At 51.7% G+C, this 12,244-nt stretch overlaps 1 protein-coding gene across 1 annotated transcript in view; it reads left to right on the top strand.

The window, feature by feature from the left end:
* The window catches only part of clcnk (chloride channel K), a 49,779-nt gene extending 38,315 nt beyond the window's left edge, over nt 1–11,464 (top strand). Inside the window, exons 14-19 of the mRNA XM_078425050.1 lie at nt 385–598; nt 2,558–2,691; nt 4,086–4,183; nt 5,468–5,551; nt 10,384–10,470; nt 11,411–11,464. Coding sequence (XP_078281176.1) covers nt 385–598; nt 2,558–2,691; nt 4,086–4,183; nt 5,468–5,551; nt 10,384–10,470; nt 11,411–11,464 — 671 coding nt within the window. The remainder of the gene's footprint in view (nt 1–384; nt 599–2,557; nt 2,692–4,085; nt 4,184–5,467; nt 5,552–10,383; nt 10,471–11,410) is intronic.
* Nucleotides 11,465–12,244: the final 780 nt, after the last annotated feature.

Here is a 12,244-nt window from a genome sequence, read left to right as displayed (position 1 = left end):
CCAAACCAGTGGATATTTTTAAGGCAGAGATAGATAGATTCTTGATTAGTGCGGGTGACAGGGGTTATGGGGAGAAGGCAGGAGAATGGGGTTAGGAGGGAGAGATGGATCAGCCATGATTGAATGGCGGAGTAGACTTGATGGGCCGAATGGCCTAATTCTACTCCTATTCCTTTTGACATGATACGGGGAGAAAGCAGGTAGTGATTGTGGATGGTCAGCCATGACCACATTGAATGGCGGTGCTGGCTGGATGAGCCGAATGGCCTCCTCCTGCACCGATTGTCTACGTCTCTCTGCTATGGCCCCCCAGAGTGGGATTGCAGTGCAATGCTCAGGTGTAATCCCGCTGTGCAATGTGTGATGAGCCCTTTTGCCTTGCAGGGGCGGCGGCGTTCTCTGGAGCCGTGACCCACACGCTCTCCACTGCCCTGCTGGTGTTCGAGCTGACCGGTCAGATCGCCCACTTCCTGCCCGTTATGCTGTCCGTGCTCGTCGCCAACGCCATCGCGCAGAAGCTCCAGCCTTCCTTCTACGACGGAACCATCATCGTGAAAAGGCTGCCCTACCTGCCGCGGATCCGGAGCACGTACACGGGGTGCGCGCGCGGCGGCGAGCGGGAGGGTCGGCGCATGCTGGGCAGTGAGGGGGGACCTGGGGGCGCCAACTCCCTCACCCCCAAATACGGGACAAAGGGTGACGTCACTGCCGCCCCACGTGACCTCCTCACCCAGCCAGTGGCCACGTGCTCCCGCTCCACCAACGGCAGCCGTACGCCCGGGCCGGGAGGCGGGTTACTACGCAACCTCCATGAGGCGAACACACTCGGTCCCGCACCCCAGACACACTCCGTTAGCCTACACCGTCCCGGCCCACAGCGGCCCGCGGGCCGAATTACGGGACAGGGCGTATTTACCGTGCGGGACAAACCAATTTACGCCCTAATACGGGATGTCCCGGCTAATACGGGACAGTTGGCGACACTGTGAGGGAGGGACCTATTACCTTCCTTTACTTGTTCACAAGTCATGGGAGCAGAACTAGGCCGTTCGGCCCATCACGTCCACTCCGCCATTCATTCATGGCTGGGCTATCTCTCTCCCTCCCAACCCCGACCTCCTGCCTTCTCCCACCGTGTCGACCAGCGATCGTTTACCACTCTCCTGCACACACTAGGGCCAATTTGCGACTTTACCGAAGCCAATTGACCCACAAGGCCTTTGGAGCTTGGGGGGGGGAGACCGGGGCACCTGGAGAAAACCCATGCAGGTCACGGGGAGAACGTACAAACTCCGTACAAGACAGGCACCGGTGGTCACGATGGAACCCGGGTGTCTGGCGCTGTGAGGCGGCAGCTCTACCCGACTCGCGCCAACGTGCCGCACGCTTACCAGCTTTGAGGCAGGAAGAGCTGCCGGCTGGAAGATGGAGGCCCATTCCTCTCCGCAGATGCTGCCTGCCCTGCTCAGACCTTCCAGCACTTTGCACCATTCTTTAAAAAGAGACACAGCGCGGAAACAGGCCTTCCGGCCCACCGAGTCCGCGCCGACCAGCGATCCCCGCACACTAACGCTATCCAAGACACACCGGGGACATAGAAACATAGAAAATAGGTGCAGGAGTAGGCCATTCGGCCCTTCGAGCCTGCACCGCCATTCAATATGATCATGGCTGATCATCCAACTCAGTAACCTGTACCTGCCTTCTCTCCATACCCCCTAATCCCTTTAGCCACAAGGGCCACATCTAACTCCCTCTTAAATATAGCCAATGAACTGGCCTCAACTACCTTCTGTGGCAGAGAATTCCACAGACTCACCACTCTCTGTGTGAAGAAATGTTTTCTCATCTCGGTCCTAAAAGACTTCCCCCTTATCCTTAAGCTGTGACCCCTGGTTCTGGACTTCCCCAACATCGGGAACAATCTTCCCGCATCTAGCCTCTCCAACCCCTTAAGAATTTTGTAAGTTTCTATAAGATCCCCCCTCAGTCTTCTAAATTCCAGTGAGTACAAGCCTAGTCTATCCAGTCTTTCTTCATATGAAAGTCCTGCCATCCCATAGACACACACCAAGCCAATTGGCCTACAAACCCTGTACGTCTTTGGAGTGTGGGAGGGGTGGGGGTGGGGGTGGGGGTGGGGTGCGGGGGGGGGAACGGAAGATGCCGACTTTCTTTAGGCTGGATCTAGGGGGTCGCCAACTGTCCCGTATCAGCCGGGAGATTTCGTATTTTGGGCTGAATTAGTTCGGGACAGCTCTTGTCCCGTATTAGTAGGGTTGCCAACTTCCTCGCTCCCAAATAAGGGACAACGGGTGACGTCAACGAACGTGCAATCTCCCCACGCGACCTCACCCAGCCAGCGGCCCACGTGCTCCCGCACCACCAATGGCTTCCGCCATTGGTGGAGCGGGAGCACGTGGGCCGCTGGCTGGGCGGGGTCGCGCGGGGGCGGTGACATCACCCGCTGTCCCGTATTTGGGAGCGAGGAAGTTGGCAACCCCTAGCTGGGTCAGTCCGCGGCAGTCTGCTGACACGGACACATTTTGCCCCTTAGATCGTACTGCGTGAAGGTGGGACAGTTCATGAACACCGATCTCACGTGCTTGGACCAAGGTCTCAGCCCCACAGACCTCCTGCAGGTGCTGACCTCCACTTCTCACCAGGTGTACCCTGTTGTCGAGAGCGCAGGTAACAACGTTTTTAGAACTAAGTGGGTGGACGCCGAATGCCGGAGTAACTCAGCGGGACGGGCGGCATCTCTGGAGAGGGAAGGAACGGGCTGATGTCTCGGGTCGAAGCGTGCAGGTACAGCGGGCAGTGAAGAAAGCCAATGGAATGTTGGCCTTCATAACGAGAGGAGTTGAGTACAGGAGCAAAGAGGTCCTTCTGCAGTTGTGCGGACAATAAACAATAGGTGCAGGAGGAGGCCATTCGGCCCTTCGAGCCAGCACCGCCATTCAATGTGATCATGGCTGATCATTCTCAATCAGTATCCCGTTCCTGCCTTCTCCCCATACCCCCCTGGCTCCGCTATTCTTAAGAGCTCTATCCAGCTCTCTCTTGAATGCATTCAGAGAATTGGCCTCCACTGCCTTCTGAGGCAGAGAATTCCACAGATTCACAACTCTCTGACTGAAAATGTTTTTCCTCATCTCAGTTCTAAATGGCCTACCCTTTATTCTTAAACTGTGGCCCCTTGTTCTGGACTCCCCCAACATTGGGAACATGTTTCCTGCCTCTAATGTGTCCAACCCCTTAATAATCTTATACGTTTCGATAAGATCCCCTCTCATCCTTCTAAATTCCAGTGTATACAAGCCTAGTCGCTCCAGTCTTTCAACATATGACAGTCCCGCCATTCCGGGAATTAACCTAGTAAACCTACGCTGCATGCCCTCAATAGCAAGAATATCCTTCCTCAAATTTGTAGACCAAAACTGCACACAGTAAGTACTCCAGGTGCGGTCTCACTAGGGCCCTGTACAACTGCAGAAGGACCTCTTTGCTCCTATACTCAACTTCTCTTGTACAGCAGGCTGTGAAGAAAGCCAATGGAATGTTGGCCTTCATAACAAGAGGAGTTGAGTATAGGAGCAAAAAGGTTCCTGCTTTCTCCCCATATCCCTCAACCTCTTTAGCCCTAAGACCTAAATCTAACTCTCTCTTGAAAACATCCAGTGAATTGGCCTCCACTGCCTTCTGTGGCAGAGAATTCCACAGATTCACAACTCTCTGGGTGAAGAAGTTCTTCCTCATCTCTGTTCTAAATGGCCGACCCCTTATTCTTAAACCGTGGCCCCTGGTTCTGCACTCCCCCAACATCGGGAACATTTTCCCCGCATCTAGCCTGTCCAATCCCTTAAGGATTAAAATAACAATTTTATATGTTTGGAATGTGGATTTATTTACTTGGATACCTCAGACGATATTAAGTCTGTAGTGTGGTCTTAGGCCGAGAGAGGGGGACCTGACCCGAAACGTCACCCATCCACGCCCTCCGGAGATGCTGCCTGACCCGCTGAGTTACTCCGGCACTCTGTGTCTGTCTCCAGTCTAAGTAGAGGTTTGGTTTCTGTTGCCAGAGTCCATGGTGCTCGTGGGATCCGTTCAGAGGAGTGAACTTATCAATTTTCTTCAGAATGAAGCAGAACAGATAAGAGACAATGCAAAATCGCAGGGGGTAAGTAGGCAATCTACCGAGCACAGGGCTGATGGGCAGAGTGGCCTCCTTCAGTATCATTCACATCTTATTCGTTCGTAATGTACTGTGTGACAATAAACTCATCTGAAACTGAAAATGAAAGCACACCTGCGGAATTCTTTAGAAAGATCGAATAGAGTCACACTGATGACACGGTAGACCCTGACTACGGGTGCTGTCTGTGCGGAGTTTGCACGTTCCTCCTGTGACCATGTGGGATTTCTCCGGGTGCTCCGGTTGCCTCCCGCACTTCCAAAGACTATGCAGGTTTGAGGGTTAATGGGCTTCTGTAAACTGCCCCTAGACTGTAGGACAGAACTACTGTACGGGGTGATCGCTGGTCGGCGTGGGCTTCTGTAAACTGCCCCTAGTCTGTAGGACAGAACTACTGTACGGGGTGATCGCTGGTCGGTGTGGGCTTCTGTAAACTGCCCCTAGACTGTAGGACAGAACTACTGTACGGGGTGATCGCTGGTCGGCGTGGGCTTCTGTAAACTGCCCCTAGTCTGTAGGACAGAACTAGTGTACGGGCTGCATCTCTAAGCTTGGAACTCACGAAGCGTGGAGACAGGCCGATCGGCCCATCGTGCCCACACTGTCCAAGATGCCCCATCTACACTAGTCCCACCCGCCCGCATCATTCCATTCGTCATTACATTTGCTACATACACCGACCAGCCAAAGCATTACGACCACTGACAGGCGAAGGGAATATCATTGATTATCTCGTTACAATGGCACCTGTCGAGGTGTGGGATATATTAGGCTGCAAGTGAACAGTCAGTTCTTGAAGTTGACGTGTTGGATGCAGAGGAAATGGGCAGGAGTAAAGGCCTGAGCGACTCTGACAAGGGCCAAATTGTTATGGCCAGACGACTGGGTCAGAGCATCTCTGAAACAGCAAGGCTTGTGGGGTGCTCCCGGTCAGCAGTGGTGAGTACCGACCGACCGACAGTGGTCCGAGGACGGACAAACCACAAACCGGCGACAGACAGGGTGTTGGGCGCCCAAGGCTCATCGACGCGCGAGGGCAACGAAGGCTATCCCGTCTGGTCCGAACCGACAGAAGGTCGACTGTGGCACCAGTCACAGGAAATGTTAATGGTGGTCACGGGAGGAATGTGTCACAATACACAGTGCATCGCACCCTGCTGCGTATGGGGCTGCACACGGAGGACCAACAGCATATTAGGCAGGTGGGCATAATGTTTTGGCTGATCGGTGTAAGATCCTGGCTTGAGAACGGTCTTTTTTACTTTGTAGAAAGGCGAGGATGTGAAGCCGAGGGGAAAATGGCGCATTCATCCAATAACCTTCCAACTGTCTCCAAGTACATCACTGCATCAGGTACGTAGATCAAAGCACCAGGAGGGACATGGATATGGGAAACCCTACCAGAACACACATGGTTCAGACTCAGCTTAGTTCAGCTTAGTTTAGTTTATTGTCACGTGTACCGAGGTACAGTGAAAAGCCTTTGTTGCGCGCGATCCAGTCAGCGGAAAGACAATACATGATTACAATCGAGCCATTTACAGTGTACTGATACATGATAAGGGAATAGGGTATCACAAAATGCTGGAGTAACTCAGCGGGTCAGGCAGCATCTGGGAGAGAGGGAATGGGTGACGTTTCGGGTCGAGACCCTTCTTCAGACTGACAAGGGAATAACGTTTAGTGCAAGGTAAAGCCAGCAAAGTCCGATCAAGGATAGTCCAAGGGTCATCGAAGAGGTAGATACTGCTCTCTGGTTGTGGTAGGACGGTTCAGATGCCTGATAACAGCTGGGAAGAAACAGACTCTGAATCACTTTGCTGGGTTAGACTTAAACTTTAAGTTAATATTTAATATTATCAATCAATAGGGCTTTATTGTCATGTGTAAAACACACTGAAATTCTGAATAAGGGTCACCTATTCCCTCTTCTCCAGAGATGTTGCCTGTCCCGCTGAGTTACTCCAGCACTTTGTGTCCATCTTTGGTGTAAACCAGCATCTGCAGTTCCTTCCTTCCTCTCATCCATTGCCTCTGTCCACCCATCTTCCAATCAACCCACCACTCACCTGTATCCACCCATCACTTGCCAAGCTTTGTCACACTGTGCACCTCTTTTTTAAGTTTACTTTACTTGACGTTATTGTTGTCACGTGTGCCGAGGTACAGCGAAAAGCTTTTTAGAAACATAGAAACATAGAAACATAAAAAATAGGTGCAGGAGTAGGCCATTCGGCCCTTCGAGCCTGCACCGCCATTCAATATGATCATGGCTGATCATCCAGCTCAGTAGCCTGTACCTGCCTTCTCTCCATAACCCCTGATCCCTTTAGCAAAAAGGGCCACATCTAACTCCCTCTTAAATATAGCCAATGAACTGGCCTCAACTACCTTCTGTGGCAGAGAATTCCACAGACTCACCACTCTCTGTGTGAAGAAATGTTTTCTCATCTCGGTCCTAAAAGACTTCCCCCTTATCCTTAAGCTGTGACCCCTGGTTCTGGACTCCCCCAGTCAACGGAAAGACCGTACATGATTACAATCGAGCCGTCCACAGTGTACACGTACATGATAAAGGGAATAACGTTTAGTGCGAGGTAAAGTCCAGTAAAGTCCGATTAAACATCGTCCGAGGGTCTCCAATGAGGAATATGGTCGGTCAGGTGGTTGCAATAGGATGGTTCAGTTGCCTGGTACAGTAACAGCTGGGAAGAAACGGTCTCTGAATCTGGAGGTGTGCGTTTTAGACAATAGACAATAGACAATAGGTGCAGGAGGAGGCCATTCGGCCCTTCGAGCCAGCACCGCCATTCAATGTGATCATGGCTGATCATTCTCAATCAGTACCCCGTTCCTGCCTTCTCCCCATACCCCCTGACTCCGCTATCCTTAAGAGCTCTATCTAGCTCTCTCTTGAATGCATTCAGAGAATTGGCCCCCACTGCCTTCTGAGGCAGAGAATTCCACAGATTCACAACTCTCTGACTGAAAAGGTTTTTCCTCATCTCCGTTCTAAATGGCCTACCCCTTATTCTTAAACTGTGGCCCCTGGTTCTGGACTCCCCCAACATTGGGAACATGTTTCCTGCCTCTAACGTGTCCAACCCCTTAATAATCTTATACATTTCGATAAGATCCCCTCTCATCCTTCTAAATTCCAGTGTATACAAGCCTAGTCGCTCCAGTATTTCAATATACGATAGTCCCGCCATTCCGGGAATTAACCTGGTAAACGTACGCTGCACGCCCTCAATAGCAAGAATGTCCTTCCTCAAATTTGGAGACCAAAACTGCACACAGTACTCCAGGTGCGGTCTCACTAGGGCCCTGTACAACTGCACACAGTACTCCAGGTGCGGTCTCACTAGGGCCCTGTACAACTGCACACAGTACTCCAGGTGCGGTCTCACTAGGGCCCTGTACATCTGCACACAGTACTCCAGGTGCGGTCTCACTAGGGCCCTGTACAACTGCACACAGTACTCCAGGTGCGGTCTCACTAGGGCCCTGTACAACTGCACACAGTACTCCAGGTGCGGTCTCACTAGGGCCCTGTACAACTGCACACAGTACTCCAGGTGCGGTCTCACTGGTTTTCGCACTTGTGTACCTCTTGCCCGATGGGAGAGGGGAGGAGAGGGAGTGACCGGGGGTGAGACTGGTCCTTGGTTGTGCTTCTTCTGCTTTCTCCTCCATTGCTGCAATCCGTCTGAGGAAGGGTCTCAGCGCAAAATGCCACCGGTCCATGTCCTCCAGAGATGCTGCCTGAGCCGCTGAGTTACTCCAGCACTCTGTGTTCTCAGCCCCACAGTGGTAAAATGGCATGGACTGAAAAACGCATGAAGGCGATGCGTTTGTGAATCACATTATCACTCCACTCTCCGCTGAGAGTTTTATTTCTCGACTGCGCTATCTTCAGCAACGTGATTGCCCCCACTGAGTGTGGAAATGCAGCATCTTGGCACGCTTTCAAAACGTGTTGTTGTAAACAAGATGAACGATGACACATGAGCTAAAGAGGGTGAGGATTCCAGAGGCAGAAGCTGCCGGCTTGACAATTAGACCCAGGCAGTTTCGGGACGTGTCTCATGAAGATGCAAGGTTAGATTCTGCAGCCTAATAAGATACACAGGAAGACACAAAACGCTGGAGTAACTCAGCGGGTCAGACGGCATCTCGGGAGAGAAGGAATGGGTGACGTTTCGGGTCGAGACCCTTCTTCAGACTCCATACAAAGGAACTGCAGAAGCTGGGGTTTTTAAAAATCAAAGATGGATACAAAGTGCAGAATAAGGGTCTCGACCCGAAACGTCGCCCATTCCTTCTCTCTCCACAGATGCTGCCCGTCCCGCTGAGTTACTCCAGCTTTTGGCGTCTATCTTTGGAGTAACTCAGCGGGACAGGAGGCATCTCCGGAGAAAATGGACAGGTGGCGTTTCTGGTCAGGACCCCTCTTCAGTCTGTTTTCTTACATGGAGGATGGTCGGGGCCTGGAACGCGCTGCCAGGGGTGGTGGTGCAGGCAGATACGATAGAGGCATTGAAGAGGCTTTTGGATAGGCACGTGGATACGCAGGGAATGGTGGGATTTGGATCGCGTGCAGGCAAGGGAGAATGACTTTAACTTGGCATTGTGTTCGGTACGGACATTGTGGGCCGAAGGGCCTGTTCCTGTGTTGCGCTGTTCTATCTTCTATGTTCATCCCTCACACCAACAGACACAGATTGAAAAAGGAAAGGGTGGTGAATCTGTGGAACTCATTGCCACAGAAGGCTGTGGAGGCCAAGTCAGTGGATATTTTTAAGGCAGAGATAGATAGATTCTTGATTAGTACGGGCGTCAGATATTACGGGGAGAAGGCAGGAGAATGGGGTTAGGAGGGGGAGATAGATCAACCATGATTGAATGGCGGAGTAGACTAGATGGGCCAAATGGCCTAATTCTGCTCCTATCGGTTGCAGTTTCAAGATGGGCCGAATGTCCTACTCCTGCAGTTGTACAGGGCCCTGGTGAGACCGCATCTGGAGTACTGTGTGCAGTTTTGGTCTCCAAATTTGAGGAAGGATGTTCTTGCTATTGAGGGCGTGCAGCGTAGGTTTACTAGGTTAATTCCCGGAATGGCGGGACTGTCATATGTTGAAAGACTGGAGCGACTAGGCTTGTATACGCTGGAATTTATAAGGATGAAAGGGGATCTTATCGAAACATATAAGATTATTAAGGGGTTGGACACGGTAGAGGCAGGAAACATGTTCCCAATGTTGGGGGAGTCCAGAACAAGGGGCCACAGTTTAAGAATAAGGGATCGGCCATTTAGAATTGAGGCCATGAATATGTGTTGCCCCATTAAATAAAATATTCTGACCAACTTTTGAACATAGTGGAATAGATGTAAATATTATTTTGCCGCAAATGATGCTTGTCTCATCTGCAACTGAGCGGAAAATGTGTTAGAAACATAGAAACGTAGTAAAATAGGTGCAGGAGGAGGCCATTCGGCCCTTCGAGCCAGCACCGCCATTCAACGTGATCATGGCTGATCATTCACAATCAGTACCCCGTTCCTGCCTTCTCCCTATACCCCCTGACTCCGCTATCATTAAGAGCTCTATCTAGATCTCTCTTGAAAGCCGCCAGAGAATGATCATGCCTGATCATCGAAAATCAGTACCCCATTCCTGCTTTCTCCCCATATCACCTCGATTCCGTTAGCCCGAAGACCAAAACCTAACTCTCTCTTGAAAACATCCAGTGAATCGGCCTCCACCTCCTTCTGTGGCAGAGAATTCCACAGATTCACAACTCTCTGGGTGAAAATTTTTTTTCCTCATCTCAGTCCTAAATGGCCGACCCCTTATTCTTAAACTGTGTGACCCTTGGTTCTGGACTCCCCCAACATCGCGAACATGTTTCCTGCCTCTAACGTATCCAACCCCTTAAAAATCGTATATGTTTCAATAAGATCCCCTCTCGTCCTTCTAGAAATGTGTGACCCCTGGTTCTGGAGATTCGCCAAACAATTTAGGATGAAATCCATCGTGCGATTTAGGAGGGGCCTGACGAAAGCGTTGAGTGGTTTGCGATCAGCGACGCCATTTTGTCTTGCGCCGGGCTGGGTTTCGCCGGCGGGAATGGTAGACTGGGACGAGTCCTGACACGTGTTACAGCGCCCCATCTCTTCGCAGGCTCACAAACTGTTCGAGCTCCTTGTCCTCCAGCACACGTTCGTCATCTCCGCGGGCAGGGTGGTCGGTTTTGTCACCAGAACTGAGGTAAGGCATGACTGGAAGAACGTGGGCCATTCTGGCTTTCAAAGGTATCACAAAATGCTGGAGTAACTCGGAGGGTCAGGCAGCATCTATGAGAGAGGGAATGGGTGACGTTTCGGGTCGAGACCCTTCTTCAGACTGATCCCGGCTTTCAAAGTAAATATGTTCATGTATCATGGAGAGAGGAAAGTCGTGCAGGTCCACCACTGATTCTCCACCATGTCCTCAGTCCCTCAGCTCTGCTGGATGCATTAGGTTTCGCAGAATGATCTCAGGAATGAGTGGGTTAACATGGACGACCAGCGTTTGTCAGCACTGGGCCTGTACTCACTGGAGTTTAGAAGGATGAGAGGGGGGACCTGATTGAAACTCACTGAATAGTGAAAGGCCTGGATAGAGTGGATGTGGAGAGGATGTTTCCACCAGTGGGAGAGTCTAGGACCAGAGGGCACAGCCTCAGAATTAAAGGACGTTCCTTTAGGAAGGAGATGAGGAGGAATTTCTTTAGTCAGAGGGTGGTGAATCTGTGGGATTCATTGTCACAGACGGCTGTGGAGGCCAAGTCAGTGGATATTTTGAAGGCAGAGATAGACAGATTCTTGGTCAGTGCGGGTGTCAGGGGTTACGGGGAGAAGGCAGGAGAATGGGGTTGGGAGGGAGAGATAGATCAGCCGTGATTGAATGGTGGAGCAGACTTGATGGGCCGAATGGCCTAATTTCCGCGCTGTATCTCTAAACTAAACTAAACTGATAGGAGCCATTCGTCCCATCAAGTCTACTCCGCCATTCAATCGTGGCTGATCCATCTTCCCGTCTCTCAACGCCACCGTGACGTTGTTTGTCGTGTGTGTAGAGGTCGGAGATCGCTATGCTGCCTGATCTGGTGATGAAGGTCTTTATGTCGTGGGCTACGAGAACTCAAAACCTCTGTGTTTTCCCTCAGCTAAAGAAGGTGACTGAAGAGTTGGCAAATGGGCGCTTGCCAGACACCAAGTAACAGCCACAGGAGAGAAGAAGAGAGGTTCCATTTGACACGACGCCCTGCCACCCCTGCCACCCCTGCCACCCCTGCCACCCCTGCACAGAGCTTATTGAACAAGACAACTCCAGCACACACCGCAAGCTGGTGGCTCCCCGTATTGCATTCCAATTTACCTCCTTGCATTCCAAGATGAACTTCTTTCCTACAACTAATTGTTTAGTTTTAGTTTAGCGTCGAGATACAGCGTGGAAACAGGCCCTTCGGCCCATCGAGTCCGCGCCGACCAGCGATCCCCGCACACTCGCACTATCCTACACACACGGGGGACAATTTACGATCTTTACCGGAGCCAATTAACCTACAAACCTGCACGTCTTTGGAGTGAGGGAGGAAACCGGAGCACCCGGAGAAAACCCACGCAGGTCACGGGGAGAACGTACAGACAGGATCGAACCCGGGTCTCTGTTTTGCTGCAAGGCAGCAACTCTACCGCTGCGCCACCGTGTCGCGCAGGTTAACTTAAGAGGAGCGTTTGAAGGCCCCGGGCCTCGACACGCTGGAATTTAGTAGGATGAGGGGGGATCTCATGGAAACCAACTGAACAGTGAAAGACCTGGGTAGAGTGGATGTGGAGAGGATGTTTCCACTAGTGGGAGAGTCTAGGACCAGAGGGCACAGCCTCAGAATTAAAGGGCCTGTCCCACTTAGGCCATTTTAAGGCGACTGCCAGTGACTAGGCTGTCGCCGACAGTTCGCCGGGGTGTCGCGGGCACGATCGTGAGGAGTCTTCCAAGG

The sequence above is a fragment of the Rhinoraja longicauda genome, chromosome 30 (assembly GCF_053455715.1).
Source record: "Rhinoraja longicauda isolate Sanriku21f chromosome 30, sRhiLon1.1, whole genome shotgun sequence".
Classification (NCBI taxonomy): domain Eukaryota; kingdom Metazoa; phylum Chordata; class Chondrichthyes; order Rajiformes; family Arhynchobatidae; genus Rhinoraja; species Rhinoraja longicauda.
The sequence above is the reverse complement of the archived record's forward strand: the minus strand, read 5'-3'. Positions and strand labels throughout refer to the sequence as shown.